This window comes from Staurois parvus, unplaced genomic scaffold (genome assembly GCF_062004578.1).
Source record: "Staurois parvus isolate SC_StPar_1 unplaced genomic scaffold, SC_StPar_1.0 ptg001245l, whole genome shotgun sequence".
In the NCBI taxonomy this organism is placed as follows: Eukaryota; Metazoa; Chordata; class Amphibia; order Anura; family Ranidae; genus Staurois; species Staurois parvus.
This window is the reverse complement of record NW_028319041.1, coordinates 49,868-69,213: the sequence shown is the minus strand read 5'-3', so window position 1 is coordinate 69,213 and position 19,346 is coordinate 49,868. Positions and strand designations below refer to the sequence as shown.

The 19,346-nt window shown below is 47.7% G+C and overlaps 1 protein-coding gene across 1 annotated transcript in view; it reads left to right on the top strand.

Moving 5' to 3' along the window:
- Window positions 1-19,346, top strand: part of LOC149437918 (obscurin-like) — a 138,915-nt gene that overhangs the window by 108,207 nt on the left and 11,362 nt on the right. The window contains exons 18-24 of the mRNA XM_089660485.1: window positions 819-986; window positions 1,101-1,223; window positions 2,596-2,763; window positions 3,274-3,361; window positions 7,869-8,108; window positions 9,368-9,591; window positions 11,517-11,592. Of these exons, the coding sequence (XP_089516611.1) occupies window positions 819-986; window positions 1,101-1,223; window positions 2,596-2,763; window positions 3,274-3,361; window positions 7,869-8,108; window positions 9,368-9,591; window positions 11,517-11,592 (1,087 nt within the window). The remainder of the gene's footprint in view (window positions 1-818; window positions 987-1,100; window positions 1,224-2,595; window positions 2,764-3,273; window positions 3,362-7,868; window positions 8,109-9,367; window positions 9,592-11,516; window positions 11,593-19,346) is intronic.

The window sequence follows — 19,346 nt, the reverse complement described above, 5'->3', positions numbered from 1 at the left end:
TACCTGGAGATCCTGCCAGTAACAGTACTTCCTAAACCTGTCATGGCTGCTGGCGGGACTGGGGAGATGTTCCTGCACCTGTAGCGGTTTTCCTTCATTGTGGGGATGGGGGGGGGGGGCAGGCTGTGTCTATTGAGTGCCCAAGGGAAGCAGGCAACGTGTTTCAAGGTCTACACTTCTTTCTCAAGACTCGAGGAAGAGGTGTGCACCTTGAAACTCGTTGCTTCCCAGAAGTGATGATGACATTTTTACTTTTCAATTGTGCTGAACAATGTTTTTTTTTTAACTGAACTGGATATGAACTTTGAGGTTTTTAGTTCATTGGTGAACATCTTGGCAAAAAGAAATACACTCCTTTTATTTCTTTATATCACAGCAAAACAGCACAAAAAACAGCAGGGGGGAAGAATACAGAGATTGACGCGTTTCAGTCTCTGCTTAGCACTTAGCCATAATCTATATATAGTTGGTCTGGCTGAAAAAAGACAAAAGTTCATCCAGTTCAACCATTTAAAAAAAAAGTTATAATCCTACACCCACAGTTATTTGGAAAAATAAAAAAAATAAATATGAATATATATATATATGACTAGGCACTAAGGAGAACGTGAAACGCGTCAATCTTTGCCTTCATTCCCCCTATTTTTTTTTTTTTTTTGCTGTTTTTCTGTGAAATAAAGGCGGAACAAGAAGTGCAGCCATCTGGAGTATTTCTTTGTACCGGTACATGCGACTAACAGGCTGGCTGGCACAGAATAACAGAACTACAAGTCTTTGTATGCCGAATCCTCACCAGTGACTGTGCCTTGTCATTCCAGATGGGGTCGCTATTCAGAGTAATGAGCGAGTCCTCATCTCCTCCACCCTGAAGAACTATCATCTTCTCACCATCTTGGTGGTCAACTCCCATGATTTAGGTATCTACGCCTGCGTGGCCACCAACCTACTAGGCAGTGCTTCCACCTGCTGCATATTAAAGAAAGTCGGTAAGTGATCGGTACAATGCTGCTCACACCGGTGAAAGAGCTCAGAAGTATAATAAATGTAGACGAGGTGAGGAACTGAATGTATTCATCAATATAAAACTTTTATGCCACTAGAAATCCCATGCTGTCCCACCAGCCCAGATGTTGCTCAGGTGTACAAAGATGGAGCTCTGATCGTATGGAAACCTGTGGAGTCCAACACACCAGTCACCTACTTCCTCCAGTACAGAAAAGAGGGTGAGCCCCTTCCTTCCTTCCTTCCTTCCTTCCTTCCTTCCTTCCTTCCTCCGTTCCTTCCCTTTCCAACAGAACAGTCACCTGCATCCTCTCTCCCTTCCTCTTCCTCTCCTTTCTATTTCCATCTCCTTTGCTGCTCTCCCTCTCTCCTTTCCTCTCCATTTTTCTCTTCTTGGCTCTCCCTCTCCTCTCTTCTCCTCCCCCTCCCGGCGTAGTCTTCTCTTTTGTCTCCTCTCCTTTTCCTCGACCCTCCACTCCCTCTTCTCAACCCTCCTCTCCTCTCATTACCTCTCCTTACCCCTTTGCTTCCTCTCTTCTCCTCACCCCTCCGCTCCTCACCTCTCCTATCCCTCTCCTCAAACCTCCTTTCCCTCTCTTCGCCCCTCACTCTCCCTCTCCTCACCCCTCCTCTTCCTCTCCTCACCCCTCCCTCTCTTCACCCCTCCCTCCCCTCTCCTCACCCATCCCTCTCCTCTCCTCACCCCTCCACTCCCTCTCCTCACCCCTCCACTCCCTCTCCTCACCCCTCCTCTCCCTCTCCTCACCCCTCACTCTCCCTCTCCTCACCCCTCACTCTCCCTCTCCTCACCCCTCCCCTCCCTCTCCTCTCCCCTCCGCTCCCTCCCCTCTCCTCACCCATCCCTCTCCCTCTCCTCTCCTAACCCCTCCACTCCCTCTCCTCACCCCACTTCTCCCTCTCCTCACCACTCACTCTCCCTATCCTCACCCCTCACTCTCCCTCTACTCACCCCTCCTCTCCCTCTCCTCACCCCTCACTCTCCCTCTCCTCCCCCCTCCTCTTCCTCTCTTCTCCTCACCCCTCAATCTCCCTCTCCTCACCCCTCAATCTCCCTCTCCTCACCCCTCAATCTCCCTCTCCTCATCCCTCCCCTCCCTCTCCTCATCCCTCCCCTCCCTCTCCTCACCCCTCCTCTCCCTCTCCCTCTCCTCAGCCCTCCTCTTCCTTTCCCTCTCCTCACCCCTCCTCTCCCTCTCTTTTCCTCACCCCTTCCCTCCCTCTCCTCTCCTCACCCCTTCCCTCCCTCTCCTCACCCCTCCACTCCCTCTCCTCACCCCTCCTCTCCCTCTCCTCACCCCTCCACTCCCTCTCCCTCTCCTCACCCCTCCACTCCCTCTCCCTCTCCTCACCCCTCCATTCCCTCTCCTCTCATCACCTCTCCTCTCCTTTCCTCACCCTCCGCTCCCTCTTCCACCCTGCTTTCTCCTCCTCTCATATTCCCTCCTCTCGCTCTCTTGTCCAACTTCTTTTGCTCTTCTCTCCCTTTTCTCTCCTTCCTCCTCTTCTCTCACCCCCCTTGCCTTCCTCTTTCCTTTTCTGTTTCCTGATTTCCCACTCTTGTCACTTTCCCAGGTGAGGAATGGCGGGCGCTGACGCTGGACATTTCTGATTGTTGTTACTCCACCCATAACCTATCTGAGGGTCACATGTATTCCTTCCGCATCGCGTGCATCAGTAAGGCGGGGATGGGTCCGTACAGCAACCCCTCCCCCAGCGTGAGGGTTGGGCGTCCAAGTCCTGGTAAGTTTTCTGGGTACTGCACTCCTCATATATTAATGTTTCTCCTTCCCCTCCCAGTCAATTCTGAATTCTTTAGTCCCATTTTACCTGCCATCATTTTCTCCTTCATGGAATGAATGCCAAGCAATGGGTATGTCAGTGGATAATATCAGACGAGTAGGCATTCCCAAGCAGACCACATATGATGCTGAGCCTCCATGACTAAAAGAACTGAAATCCAATGAATGGATTAGGTGGGCCAGGGATAGGCTGGGGAGGAAAGCACTAGAGGATGCTGGATGTCCTCCAGCCAGGGAATGGGGAAGACTCTATCTGACTTGCTGCAGTTTCTAATGCACATTATGAGAAGTCCACAGTGTGCAGCAATATCAGAGGAAGCCATTTTCAGTCCAGGAGAGGAGCCGGTACAACTGAGCAAGACTGCAGGGAAGGTCGGAGGTCAGATTTGGGAAATAACGATGATCATTAATTTTTTTTATTCACTGTACATTGATTCCATTTGTGTTTCAGCAAGTTTGTCAGGACTGAGAGAGGCAGGAGGGCCACAAAGGGCCACAGACGTGAACCAGAGCAGCGATTTACAGACGGGGGTGAAGAGGTGAGTGTCACAGGATTGCATTCATTTATCAATAAAGCGTAAAAAACCAAAAGAGCTTCCTAGTGCCAAATCCTAACTGGAAACAGAAGAAAAAAAAAAAGCCGGACTACTAGGTACAGCAAAAATATGGGATTCTATGGGCACGGTAAGAGACCACACAGTAAAATACATACAACCATTTAATGACATAAAAGAGTCATATATTCTTTATAGGACCCATAATACAAACATGCCCCTGAAAAAAAGGGGCCAAAAAAAAAAAGAAAATCATAATTATGAGCACAATGCCTCCCTTATATATATGTAAATCACTAAGCACATAATTACGGTAAATACAATATACATTCACCAAAACCGATCAACGCGTTTCGCCTGTGCATTTGGCTTCTTCAGGACCATAACTTGAATATCCGCATGCCGCCCAGCCACTGTACATATACGGCAGCAGGGCGGCACTCACAGGCAAAACCACGTTTTAAAACGTGTGTTTTGTAAACAAATAGGGGGCGCGCGCGAGGCGCGTTGTCGCCCTATTTGTCCTGTGGATCACCGCCGCGGATGTCAGTTGCCAGGTCACAGCCGCTCATTAGCGGCTATGTCCCGGCGATCGGCGGTAAACAGTGACAGACAGCACAGCTGCAGTAGCTGTGCTGTCTGTCACTTCCCTGTCAGCTCGTGGATGAGCTGATCGAGAAAGTAGAGTTTCTCTTTCTCGATCAGCCTTGTCCCGCCCAGCACACACCCCGCCCCCTAGTAATACACTCCCCTCACTCCTATAACCCTTCCCTGCTAAATAAAGTTAACCCCTTCCTCCCCAGTGCCATTAGTACAGTGTCAGTGTTTTTTTTTTTTTTTGCACTGATCACTGTATTAGTGTTTTTGGGGATGTCAGTGACCCCAAGTCTGTACCCTCCAATATCAGAATGTCCGCCGCAGTCCCGCCATAAGTCGCTGCCATAAGTCGCTGGTCGCTGCCATAAGTCCCTGATCGCCGCCATAATTCGCTGATCGCCGCCATTATTAGTATAAAAAAAAACCTAAAAATCCCAGTATCTTTCCCGCCATTTGTAAACGCTATAACTTTCACGTAAACCAATTAATTTACACGTATTGGGTTTTTTTTTAGCAAAGACATGTCGCAGAATGCATTTTGGCAGAAATTTATGACTAAATTTGATTTTTGCATTTTTTTTTTTACTGGACATGTTTTATAGCAAAAAGTCCAAAATATTGTTTTTTTTTCCCTCAAAATTGTCAGCCTTTTTTTTTATAGCGCAAAAAATAAAAACCGCACAGGAGATCAAATACCACCAAAAGAAAGCTCAATTTGTGGGGAAAAAAGGATGTCAATTTCATTTATGTACCGTATTGCATGACCGCGCAATTTTCCGTTAAACTAGCGCAGCGCTGTATAGCAGAAAAATGGCGTAAATTGCAGTATCTATACCATAGTTTGTAGATGCTATAACTTCCACACAAAGCAATCAATATACACTTATTGGGATTTTTTTACCAAAAACATGGAGCAGAATACATTTTGGCCTAAATTTATAACCAACTTTGAGTTTACTATATATTTTTTATAGCTGAAAGTAAAAAATATTGTTTTTCTTTAAAATGTTTGGCGTTTTTTTGTTTATAGCGTGAAAAATAAAATGCGCACAGGTGATCAAATACCACCGAAAGAAAGCTCTATTTGTGTGAAAAAAAGGACGTAAATTTCGTTTGGGTGCAGCATTGCATGACCGCGCAATTATCAGTTGAATTAGTGCAGCGCCAAGTAGCAAAAAGAGGCGTGGTCATTAAGGGGGGTAAATCCTCAGGAGCTCAAGTGGATATCGGGGCGAATCATGCTACTGCATAGATAAGAAAATGCAAAAGGAATATACAAACAAGCACACAAATGTACATATAATAAACTGAATATTTAGGGGGTGTGTGGGGTGTACGGGATGCATGGAGTGTATGGGATGTGATTTATTTATTTTTACACTTATCAGCCACTTAGTAGCACAACACCCGGTAAGCTTTGAGAACATGTTACATGTTCCACCCTAAAAACAGTCTTTCATGTTCCCAAAGGTGAACTTATCCTTTAACAGCTATCAGATATAACCAGTGAGAGGTAGTTTTGTCAGGCTCTATAGAGATACCCTGTAGTATCAGCTTCTAAATGACAGTTCTTGGCAGGCATGGTGTTGGCGTCATGTTGTAGTGGGGTTGCGGTTGTGCATTTGATGGATGTTCAGGTAGAGACCACATGCAGTATGGACTCACCATTTTTATGTCATGCACAGGCTCATCCCATGTTGGTGCATCCAGTAAGTTGGGCATTACTGAAGCCCACTGTAACAGTCACAAATGGCTAATTACATAATCAAGTGTCCTTGTCCACTTGGAGTTCATAGGTGGTGGGTCTTACTAGGTGGGCAAACAGAAGCAAGACTCAGTTCCAGCATGTCTGTCACAGTCAGGGGTCAGGCTTGGAGAACAGTAGCTATAGCAATGGAGAGGATCCCGCCGCCCAGATGGAAAAGTACACAAGCAGGTCACCCTGGTGAGTGATCAGGGGTGTATTTGCCAAAAGGCATTTGCCTAGGGCGGCACTTTTCATGGGGGGCAGCACTGCCTCTTGGAAGAAGGGAAACATGCGGCAAGGGCATCTGGTGGGTTTCGAGAGAGGCTGCGGGTTTCATGATGGTGCATGCACAGCCCAACTCTCGTTCCTGGGGATGTTTGGAGCTGTGAAGGTGAGTGTTTTTCTCTCAAGGCTCTCTCAGGTGGGAGGCAGGAGTGTTGTTGGTCAATGTCAGGCTCTCTCTAAGGGGGGTGCAATTTTTGTGTTGCCTAGGGCAGCACAAAACCTAAATACGCCACTGTGAGTGATGCTGGCTCACCTGTGGTTCAGAGTCTAAGCACTAGTCGGTGTTCACCAGAGCTCTTGATGGTAGAGATGGGTTTTGCTGCGTATTAGTACCAGGTCGTGCTCTTCAGGATCACCCCACCAGGAGGTGAGCAAACCGGGGTCTGGTAACAGATATAGCAGGTGGGGATCAAGCAGAAGCATAGTCGAGGAACAAATCAAGGTCGGCAACAAGTGGTTGCAGGTTGGGATCAAGCAGAAGCATAGTCAGGGAACAAACGAAGGTCGGCAGCAAGTGGTTGCAGGTTGGGATCAAACAGAAGCATAGTCGAGGAAAAAACCAAGGTTGACAACAAGTGGTTGCAGGTTGGGATCAAGCAGAAGCATAGTCGAGGAAAAAACCAAGGTCGCCAACAAGTGGTTGAAGGTTGGGATCAAGCAGAAGCATAGTCGAGGAAAAAACCAAGGTCGGCAACAAGTGGTTGCAGGTTGGGATCAAGCAGAAGCATAGTCGAGGAACAAACCAAGGTCGGCAACAAGTGGTTGAAGGTTGGGATCAAGCAGAAGCATAGTCGAGGAACAAACTAAGGTCGGCAACAAGTGGTTGCAGGTTGGGATCAAGCAGAAGCATAGTCAGGGAACAAACGAAGGTCGGCAACAAGTGGTTGCAGGTTGGGATCAAGCAGAAGCATAGTCGAGGAAAAAACCAAGGTCGGCAACAAGTGGTTGCAGGTTGGGATCAAGCAGAAGCATAGTCGAGGAACAAACCAAGGTCGGCAACAAGTGGTTGAAGGTTGGGATCAAGCAGAAGCATAGTCGAGGAACAAACTAAGGTCGGCAACAAGTGGTTGCAGGTTGGGATCAAGCAGAAGCATAGTCGAGGAACAAACCAAGGTCGGCAACAAGTGGTTGCAGGTTGGGATCAAGCAGAAGCATAGTCAGGGAACAAACGAAGGTCGGCAACAAGTGGTTGCAGGTTGGGATCAAGAGGAAGTATAGTCAGGGAACAAACGAAGGTCGGCAACAAGTGGTTGCAGGTTGGGATCAAGAGGAAGTATAGTCAGGGAACAAACAAAGGTCGGCAACAAGTGGTTGCAGGTTGGGATCAAGCAGAAGCATAGTCGAGGAACAAGCCAAAGGTCAGAAACGAGTCATAGTGAAGATAGGAACAGCTGAAAGTATGCAAAGGAGCAGGATATCGACTGGAGAGAACGCACTAGTCTGGCAAAGAGGAAGTGCAAATTAATGGCTTCAGTAGGACATTTAAGGGAGGAAGAAAGGGTTCAAGGTTCACCAGAAAGAAGACACAAAGCAAAGTTGTCTAAGGAATCAGGCAAGGAGCTGTTTAGCATCCCTGGTGGCTCAGCAAGAAGAGCTACATCATGGGTTCACGTCCTGATAATGTCCCTTTAAATGGCACACCAAACATTACAATGTCATATGAAGACTCAAGGAGTCGTGTTGGTGACCAGCTGAGAAACTCAATAGAGCCGAGAAGAAGAGAGTGGTCACGCAGTTCAGACCCTCACCCTGCACCACACCATCAGTGGTTATATCGCAGAACATTTACATCTATCACCTTTTTGTTATGATTAAGGTTAAGAAATACGAATCTCCTTTGAATTTGCCAAATTTCTTTCTTAGGGGGCGGTTCAGCACGGTGAGGTTGTGCACGGAGAAGTCCACCGGACGGCTCCATGCCGTGAAGATCATCCCATACACAGAGGAGACGAAGGAGTCCACGCTGTTGGAATATCACATCCTGAAGAAACTCCATCACACCAATGTGGTGCAGCTGCATGCGGCATTCCTAAGTCCACAGGACCTGGCGCTGATTCTGGAGCTCTGCGAGGGCCGTGAGCTGCTGCGCTGTCTGTCCACGGGGTATGGACTTTAGCATCTTTTGTAACCAGGGGGGGAACATAGTTCTTGTTGGGCGACCTAGGATCTGTTTTTGCACCGTGAACACTTTGAATCTGGAGGAAAGGAGATTAAACCTCCACATACGGAAAGGCTTCTTCACAGTAAGAGCTGTGAAAATGTAGAATAGACTCCCTCAAGGACAACTCGGTAGATTGTTTAAAAAAAAAAGAGCTGGATGCATTCCAAAATGCACAAAATATAACTGGATACTAATATTTATAGGTGGGTGATAACACCAGGGGTAGTTGGTCCACAGAATATCCCATTGCCCTCTGGGGGATCAGGAAGGAGCATACCAGGATAAGAGCATTATTACTCCTGATAGTACACTGCTCCCCTCCTCCATTCAACTGCTGCACCCAAGGCTCCTGCCCCTTCTGCCCAACCTGTAGCCCCTGCCCTCTATATCTCCAAAATTTGGAGAATATCTCAAGGAATGATCAGCCCATTCTGAAAGCAGGAATCCTGGTCTAATGGTGCATTTTAGGACTTGGCTATGATGAGACCATCTATGTCTCTGGTGCCGAACCTGCTGAATGAGAGGCACATGTGGGCCCTTAGATATTGGAAGGGTTGCCCAAGGGTTCCAGCAGTCAGCAGTGGGAGTATTGATTTGTAAAGAGTTCTTTTAATAGCAGTAATCTCTAGCAGTTTCAGGTAACATGTCCTCATTCTGCGACTGTCACCTACGGCATGACTTCAGTCTCCGATTGTCACCTATGGCATGACTTCAGTCTCCGATTGTCACCTATGGCATGACTTCAGTCTCCGATTGTCACCTACGGCATGACTTCAGTCTCCGATTGTCACCTACGGCATTACTTCAGTCTCTGACTGTCACCTACGGCATGACTTCAGTCTCCGATTGTCGCCTACGGCATGACTTCAGTCTCCGACTGTCACCTACGGTATTACTTCAGTCTCTGACTGTCACCTACGGCATGACTTCAGTCTCCGATTGTCACCTACGGCATGACTTCAGTCTCCGACTGTCACCTACGGCATTACTTCAGTCTCCGACTGTCACCTACGGCATGACTTCAGTCTCCAACCACTTCAATAGAACAGTCTCTGACCATTCCACTAGTAGGTCTATGACAGTCTTTTGTAGCAGTACATACACTAAACATTATATGTGGCCTTGGAAGACATCAGGGGCCACATGCAAGACCCCTTTATACCTTGTAGGTTGACCACCACTGATCTGTTCTATCCTGCAGGCAGTCATATTCGGAGCTAGAGGTCAGGGATTACCTGTGGCAGATCCTCAGTGCGTTGGAATTCCTCCATGCTAAACAGATTCTTCACCTGGATCTGAGGACAGAGAACACTATCGTGACTGAACACAAACTACTGAAGATCCTAGACTTCGGCAATTCCCAGTTCTATTCACCGGACAAAGTCATCAGCCCTCAGAGATACACAGATTACGTGGAGACCATGGGTGAGTGGTTGGACGCTTTTTGAGCTACAGGTGAAACTATCTACAATGGGGTGCAAAACAAAGTTACTATAAGACCCTCTGACCTTTCATATGGATATAATCCCCCCATGGGGGTCAACCCTAGTAACCCTGCGTGGTCATATTTGCTGACTTCTTGTTAGCCCTGCCCAGTTCTCTCCCCATGGTCCACAGAATAACCCCCCTCCCCATTTCTTAGCAGCCCATTCATGTTGCTAATACACTAGTAGTATCAACTGATACTCAACAAATAGCTCTATGTGAGTAACGATTAGTCTTCCATGAGTGCAAAATACACTCATAGGTAAACAAGGGCCCCCTTGCATTGGTGGCCAGTAGAGAAGGGCCCTCTTCATATTGGTGATCAGTAGAGAAGTGCCCACTTACGTTGATTGTCAGTTGAGTACGGCCCCCTTGCATTGGTGGCCAGTGGAGAAGGGCCCTCTTTATATTGGTGATCAGTAGAGAAGTGCCCACTTACATTGGTTGCCAGTGGAGAAGGGCCCCTTTATATTGGTGTTCAATGGAGGAGCTTCCCCTTAAATTGGTGGCCAGTAAAGAAGGGCCCCCTTACATTGGTGATCAGTGGGGAAGGCTCTCCTTATATAGGTAGTCAGTGGAGAAGGGCTCCATTTTATTGGTAGTCAGTAGAGAAGGGCTCCATTTTATTGGTAGTCAGTAGAGAAGTACCCCCTTACATTAGTGCCCAGTGGAGAGGTGCCCCATTACATTGGTGGCCAGTGAAGAAGACCCCCCGCTTACATTGATGGTCAGTGGAAATATACCCCTGATATTGGTAGCTAGTGGAGAATTCCCCTTACATTTGTAGTTTGTGGAAAAGTGCCCCCTAATATTTGTCATCAGTGAAGTACTCTCGTAGAGTGGCCCCATGCATTGGTGGCAAGTGCCCCGTACATTATTGTTCTGCGGAGAAGGACCTTATTACATGATCAGTGGAGAAGTGCTCCCCTACATTGGTGATCAGTGGAGAAGGGCTTCCTTACATTAGTGGCCAGTGGATAAGAACCTCCTTACATTGGGTGTCAGTGGGAAGAGTGCCCTTTTATATTAGTGGTCATTGGAAACATGCCCCTTACATTGGATGTCAGTGGAGGGCGGCTCCTTACGTTAGTGAACAGTGGAGAGGGGACCCCTTACATTGGGTGTCAGTGGAGAGCGGCTCCTTGCGTTAGTGAACAGTGGAGCAGGGACCCCTTACATTGGTAGCAAGTAAAGTAGGTTACCCTTATATTAGTGGTCAGTAGAGAAGGACCCCCTTACATTGGTGGTCAGTGGAAAAGTGCCCCTTTACCCCCTCTTACAGACAGATTTAAAAACAAACTGATGGTTATCTCTGGATACCGAGAGACAAAAGGTGAATCTTAACTGCCCTTTCGTTACTTGCTCTGCTGTGTAGTACTGGAACAGTGGGCCCCACCAGAGAGCTCACTCTGCCACGGCTCAAGGAACCCCTTCAACCCCCCCAGTGGGGTGGAGAAAACATACTGTACAGAGACCTTTGTACAATGTTACAATGCATATCATGTACAGTGGCATGATGTATATCCGGTACAATGTTACAATGTATATCCTGTACCAGGGGCGGACTGACAACTCATGGGGTCCCCGGGCAATAGGGGATCATGGGGCCCCTGTGTCCTTGCCCAAACTCAAAAAAGCCTATGAAAAAGGTACCAGGGGCATCTCATGGGGCCCCCTACTGACTCCGGGCCCTCGGGCAGTGTCCGAGTTTCCAAATGGTCAGTCCGCCCCTGTCCTGTACAGTGGTATGATGTATATCCTGTACAATGTTACAATATATATCCTATACAATGTTACGATGTACATCTATCCTGTGTACATTGTTGCGGTTTCCCAATGGCTTACAATGCATTTGACTTTTCCAGCTCCGGAGCTCCTGGAGGGGCAGGGGGCCATCCCCCCCACCGATATCTGGGCTGTGGGGATTACAGCGTTCATCATGTGAGTATTGAGTTCTGATTTATAAAATTTCTTTTCATTTCATGAGCGGCCGCGATGATGTCATAGACGTTCTGTTCTACAGTCATACATGGAACGTGGTTACGGGTTCAGGAACTTGCAGGATGCAGCAAAGGATAAAACGACATTGAAAAGTGCCCTTTTCCAGCTTTTGTGGATTCAAAAAAATTGATTGGAGCTGGAAGGCTGACCTCTTTAAAATGCTAGCTTCCCGGCTGTCCACGGGTTTGGTACTCTTCAAGTCATTGACCCAGAACAAGCATGCAGCCAGTGAAAGCAGAGATCCCGTGCTGCATGTTTATTTCAGGTCAGCATGACAGCCAGGCAGGAGGGAGTAAAGGACGGTACCTTATATATTTTACTTGAAGTGTCATTTGAAGCACCCCTGTGGGCAAACTTACCCCCCCCCCTCCTCTTGCTCACCACCATCACCCATTACCCCCCCCCCCACCAAAATGTATGAGCATTATGTGTCAGCAAATATACCCCCTCCCCCCAAAACATTATACACTAATCTGACAGCTTAAGCCCCTAAGCATATATTCTATTTGCAAGCCAAACTTCTCCCCAAACAAAAATTCCCCCTCCCAGTTAGAATCCCCCCTTGCTGAAATCCCCCCTCCCAGCACAGATCTGTGACCCCCATCTCCTCTCCCAGCTCATATCCTCACCCTCCCCAAATTCCTCCTTTATTTCCCCACCGAGCACAAATCCTCCCTCCTAGAACAGATGCCCCCCCACTCCCTGCACACACAAATTTCCCCATGAGCACAAAGCCTCCCTCTTAGAACAGATTCCCCCCCCCCCCTCCCCGCACACACAAATTTCCCCATGAACACAAATCCTCCCTCCTAGAACAGATGCCCCCCCACTCCCTGCACACACAAATTTCCCCATGAACACAAATCCTCCCACCTAGAACAGATCCCCCCCCCTCCCCAAACACACAAATTTCCCCATGAACACAAAGCCTCCCTCTTAGAACAGATCCCCCCCCCTCCCTGCACACACAAATTTCCCCATGAGCACAAAGCCTCCCTCTTAGAACAGATTCCCCCCCCCCCTCCCCGCACACACAAATTTCCCCATGAACACAAATCCTCCCACCTAGAACAGATCCCCCCCCCCTCCCCAAACACACAAATTTCCCCATGAGCACAAATCCTCCCTCCTAGAACAGATCCCCCCCCCTCCCCGCACACACAAATTTCCCCATGAGCACAAATCCTCCACTCCTAGAACAGATCCCCCCCCCTCCCCACACACACAAATTTCCCCATGAGCAAAAATCCTCCCTCCTAGAACAGATCCCCCCCCCCCTTACACACACAAATTTCCCCATGAGCACAAATCCTCCCCTCCTAGAACAGATCCCCCCCCCTCCCCACACACACAAATTTCCCCATGAGCACAAATCCTCCCCCTCAGCACATATTCCCCCAAATTTCCATTTCTAATCAACCAATGATTCAATGGTGGAGCTGCCACCAACCCCTCCTCATTATGACATCAATAACCCACCACTGTTGTCTTCAGGACCCTGTTAGGACTCCAATAATGGTCCCAAAGGGAATTGTCCCCATCACCCCAAAGAGGAACTGCTCACTCTGCAGTCCAAATGAAAGGGGATGAAGGAGGATCCTCTTCAATAATGTATTTGGACTACTTCTCAACCCTTTTTCAGTCAAGGCACCCTCTACAATTATGGACCGTCCCGAGGCGCCCTCTACAATTATGGACAGTCCCGAGGCGCCCTCTACAATTATGGACAGTCCCGAGGCGCCCTCTACAATTATGGACAGTCCCGAGGCGCCCTCTACAATTATGGACAGTCCCGAGGCACCCTCTACAATTATGGACAGTCCCGAGGCGCCCTCTACAATTATGGACAGTCCTGAGGCGCCCTCTACAATTATGGACAGTCCTGAGGCGCCCTTTACAATTATGGACAGTCCCGAGGCGCCCTCTACAATTATGGACAGTCCCGAGGTACCCCCTAAAATTATGGACAGTCCCGAGGCACCCTCTACAATTATGGACAGTCCCGAGGCACCCTCTACAATTATGGACAGTCCCGAGGTACCCCCTAAAATTATGGACAGTCCCGAGGCGCCCTCTACAATTATGGACAGTCCCGAGGCGCCCTCTACAATTATGGACAGTCCCGAGGCGCCCTCTACAATTATGGACAGTCCCGAGGTACCCCCTAAAATTATGGACAGTCCCGAGGCGCCCTCTACAATTATGGACAGTCCCGAGGCGCCCTCTACAATTATGGAGAGTCCCGAGGCGCCCTCTACAATTATGGACAGTCCCGAGGCGCCCTCTACAATTATGGACAGTCCCGAGGCGCCCTCTACAATTATGGACAGTCCCGAGGCGCCCTCTACAATTATGGACAGTCCCGAGGCACCCTCTACAATTATGGACAGTCCCGAGGCGCCCTCTACAATTATGGACAGTCCCGAGGCGCCCTCTACAATTATGGACAGTCCCGAGGCGCCCTCTACAATTATGGACAGTCCCGAGGCGCCCTTTACAATTATGGACAGTCCCGAGGCGCCCTCTACAATTATGGACAGTCCCGAGGCGCCCCCTAAAATTATGGACAGTCCCGAGGCGCCCTCTACAATTATGGACAGTCCCGAGGCGCCCTCTACAATTATGGACAGTCCCGAGGCGCCCTCTACAATTATGGACAGTCCCGAGGCGCCCTCTACAATTATGGAGAGTCCCGAGGCGCCCTCTACAATTATGGACAGTCCCGAGGCGCCCTCTACAATTATGGACAGTCCCGAGGTACCCCCTAAAATTATGGAGAGTCCCGAGGCGCCCTCTACAATTATGGAGAGTCCCGAGGCGCCCTCTACAATTATGGAGAGTCCCGAGGCGCCCTCTACAATTATAGAGAGTCCCGAGGCGCCCTCTACAATTATGGACAGTCCCGAGGCGCCCTCTACAATTATGGACAGTCCCGAGGCGCCCTCTACAATTATGGACAGTCCCGAGGCGCCCTCTACAATTATGGACAGTCCCGAGGCGCCCTCTACAATTATGGACAGTCCCGAGGCGCCCTCTACAATTATGGACAGTCCCGAGGCGCCCTCTACAATTATGGACAGTCCCGAGGCGCCCTCTACAATTATGGACAGTCCCGAGGCGCCCTCTACAATTATGGACAGTCCCGAGGCGCCCTCTACAATTATGGACCGTCCCGAGGCGCCCTCTACAATTATGGACAGTCCCGAGGCGCCCTCTACAATTATAGAGAGTCCCGAGGCGCCCTCTACAATTATGGACAGTCCCGAGGCGCCCTCTACAATTATGGACAGTCCCGAGGCGCCCTCTACAATTATGGACAGTCCCGAGGCGCCCTCTACAATTATGGACAGTCCCGAGGCGCCCTCTACAATTATGGACAGTCCCGAGGCGCCCTCTACAATTATGGACAGTCCCGAGGCGCCCTCTACAATTATGGACAGTCCCGAGGCGCCCTCTACAATTATGGACAGTCCCGAGGCGCCCTCTACAATTATGGACAGTCCCGAGGCGCCCTCTACAATTATAGAGAGTCCCGAGGCGCCCTCTACAATTATGGACAGTCCCGAGGCGCCCTCTACAATTATGGACAGTCCTGAGGCGCCCTCTACAATTATGGACAGTCCCGAGGCGCCCTCTACAATTATGGACAGTCCCGAGGCGCCCTCTACAATTATGGACAGTCCCGAGGCGCCCTCTACAATTATGGACAGTCCCGAGGCGCCCTCTACAATTATGGACAGTCCCGAGGCGCCCTCTACAATTATAGAGAGTCCCGAGGCGCCCTCTACAATTATGGACAGTCCCGAGGCGCCCTCTACAATTATGGACAGTCCTGAGGCGCCCTCTACAATTTGGCTTTGTGTAACTAAAAGGCCGGCTTGATCCCCCCTCTGGCTTGTATACAAGTTTTGGGCAGTTTTTTGGCATTTTGCCTGGGCACCCCTGAAGAATCCTCAAGGTACCCCAGGGTGATCTAGACCAGGAGTCTTCCGCTATTCAGTACCAGAGACACATTATATATTCTACAGACTAAAACATCGATGAATGAATTATCACTCACCAGGAATTAGCTCCATATCAGATCCCCCCTCATCACATCAGAGTCCCCCTTTCACATCAGATCCCCCCTCATCATATCAGAGTTCCCCTTTCAAATCAGATGTCCCTTATCATATCAGAGTCCTCCTTTCACATCAGATGCTCCTTATCATATCAGAGTCCCTCTTTTACTTCAGATGCCCCTTATCATATCAGAGTCCCTCTTTTACTTCAGATGCCCCTTATCATATCAGAGTCCCTCTTTCATATCAGATGCCCCCTCATTATATCAGATCCTCCTTTCACATCAGATGCCCCCTCATCATATCAGAGTCCCCCTTTCACATCAGATTCCCCCTCATCATATCAGAGTCCCCCTTTCACATCAGATGCCCTCTTATTATATCAGAATCCCCTTTCACATCAGAAGCCACCTCATTAAATCAGAGTCCACCTTTCACATCAGATGCCCTCTCATTATATCGGAGTTCCCCTTTCACATCAGATGCCCTCTCATTATAGCAGAGTCCCCCTTTCACATCAGATTCCCCCTCATCATATCAGAGTCCCCCTTTCACATCAGATTCCCCCTCATCATATCAGAGTCCCCCTTTCACATCAGATGCCCCCTCATAATATCAGAGTCCCCTCATCATATCAGAGTCCCCTTTCACATAAGATGCCCCCTCATCATATCAGAGTCCCCCTTTCACATCAGAAGCCCCCTCATCATATCAGTGCCCCCCCTTTATTTCAGAAGGCACCCCCCCATCACTTCAGGGTCACATTTACATATCAGACTTGTACTGGGGTCCCCATCAGGAGCACAGACCAACCAATTTGATTCTTCAGTCTGGCAGGGAGTCTGTGGATACTCCAGTGAAGCCAGCTACGACCAGATGTGTCCCGCACACCACAGCTGGAAGACCCCAGATTTGGACCATCAGTACCGGAGTTGCGCAGTTCTTGATTTCTATTCTTCTCTACTAAACAGTTCCGGTTTCTGAACACTCCGTTATATTTGAGGAAATTAGTTTTCTGTTACGGAGGAGCTTTCAGCAACTTTACAGAGTCTAAGGCTGGCCAAACACGTATAGATTTTCATTCAAGAATATTCGTTTGATTTTCTAACCGTTAGTGGGGGTCAAATCGATGTTCATTTTCGACCGCAGTGACGGGACAATTCGAAGGGGCAGGAGGGAAAACTTTTCTCGATCAAACAAATTTTCGTCCCGTGGATGTGGTGATCGTTCAGAAATGACATTCATTTTAAACTCGAATGTTAAAAGCAAAAGACAATTTTCGAATGACATTCGTCCGTTCACCGAATGTTCAAAGAATTTTCGTAGGACTTTTCGTATGAATATTCTCGTCCAAAAATCTACACGTGTATGGCCAGCTTTTCTTTCCAGAAAAGCTCTGGCTTTGACCAGAGGATGGCATTGTGGGGGAGGGGGGGTGATGTGATCTTGGCCAATGTTACATGGACTGCATAGACACAAAGACGATGTTTATTTATTTATTTCAGGTACTTATACAGTGGGGATCGAAAGTTTGGGCACCCCAGCTCAAAAATTTGTATTAATGTGCATAAAGAAGCCAAGGAAAGATGGAAAAATCTCCAAAAGGCATCAAATTACAGATTAGACATTCTTATAATATGTCAAAAAAAGTTAGATTTTATTTCCATCATTTACACTTTCAAAATAACAGAAAACAAAAAAATGGCGTCTGCAAAAGTTTGGGCCCCCTGCAGAGTTAATATCTTGTACTGCCCCCTTTGCAAAGCTGAGACCTGCCAGTGTCATGGATTGTTCTCAATCATCGTCTGGGAAGACCAGGTGATGTCAATCTCAAAGGTTTTAAATGCCCAGACTCATCCGACCTTGCCCCAACAATCAGCACCATGGGTTCTTCTAAGCAGTTGTCTAGAAAACTGAAACTGAAAATAGTTGACTCTCACAAAGCTGGAGAAGGCTATAAGAAGATAGCAAAGCGTTTTCAGATGTCAATATCCTCTGTTCGGAATGTAATTAAGAAATGGCAGTCATCAGGAACAGTGGAAGTTAAAGCAAGATCTGGAAGACCAAGAAAAATATCAGACAGAACAGCTCACAGGATTGTGAGAAAAACAATTCAAAACCCACGTTTGACTACACAATCCCTCCAGAAAGATCTGGCAGACACTGGAGTTGTGGTACACTATTCCACTATAAAGAGATACTTGTACAAATATGGTCTTCATGGAAGAGTCATCAGAAGAAAACCTCTTCTACGTCCTCACCACAAAAATCATCGTTTGAACTTTGCAAATGAACATATAGACAAGCCTGATGCATTTTGGAAACAAGTTCTGTGGACCGATGAGGTTAAAATTGAACTTTTTGGTCGGAATGAGCAAAGGTACGTTTGGAGAAGAAGGGGCACAGAATTTAATTAACAGAACCTCTGTCCAACTGTTAAGCATGGGGTTGGATCAATCATGCTTTGGGGTTGTGTTGCAGCCAGTGGCACAGGGAACATCTCACGAGTAGAAGGAAAAATGGATTCAATAAAATTTCAGCAAATTTTGGATGGTAACTTGATGCCATCTGTGAAAAAGCTGAAGTTAAAGAGAGGATGGCTTCTACATATGGATAATGATCCTAAACACACCTGGAAATCCACGGGTGATTACATCAAGAGGCGTAAACTGAAGGTTTTGCCATGGCCTTCACAATCTCCTGACCTCAACATCATTGAAAATCTATGGATAGACCTTAAAAGAGCCGTGCGTGACAGACAGCCCAGAAATCTCAAAGAACTGGAAGACTTTTGTAAGGAAGAATGGGCAAAGATACCTCAAACAAGAATTGAAAGACTCTTGGCTGGCTACAAAAAGCGTTTACAAGCTGTGATACTTGCCAAAGGGGGCAGTACAAGATATTAACTCTGCAGGGTGCCCAAACTTTTGCAGACACCATTTTTTTGTTTTCTGTTATTTTGAAAGTGTAAATGATGGAAATAAAATCTAACTTTTGTTGACATATTATAAGAATGTCTAATCTGTAATTTGATGCCTTTTGGAGATTTTTCCATCTTTCCTTGGCTTCTTTATGCACATTAATACAAATTTTTAGCTGGGGTGCCCAAACTTTCCATCCCCACTGTATAGCGCTGTCAATGTACGCAGCTCTATACATATATAATGTACGTTCACATCAGTCCCCGCCCCTGAGGGGTGTACAATCTAAGGTCCCTAATGCAGGCCACAGACGGGGAGAAAACCGGCCGGTTTTTTAACAAAAAAATGAAAAATCGGTCGTTCAATAGGCCGATGTTACCACCAACAGTAAAAAAAATCTTTCTTCCCGTCTACGGCCGGCATTTAATTACTTCTGTCCCTTGCAGAGAGCCCCGCTATTATATTTGTGATTAAAAAGTATTGCGGTTGCAACAATGTATCTATTTGTATCCATTTCGGATACAGATGGGTTTTTTCAGGTACAAATAGATACATTGTTGCAACCACAATACTTTTTAATGTCAAATATTATCGCGGACTGGAATTCTTCTTCTTTCTCTTCTTCTTCTTTCTCTTCTTCTTTTTCTCCTTCTTCTTCTTCTTCTTCTTCTTCTTTCTCTTCTTCTTCTTCCTCTTCTTCTTTCTCTTCTTC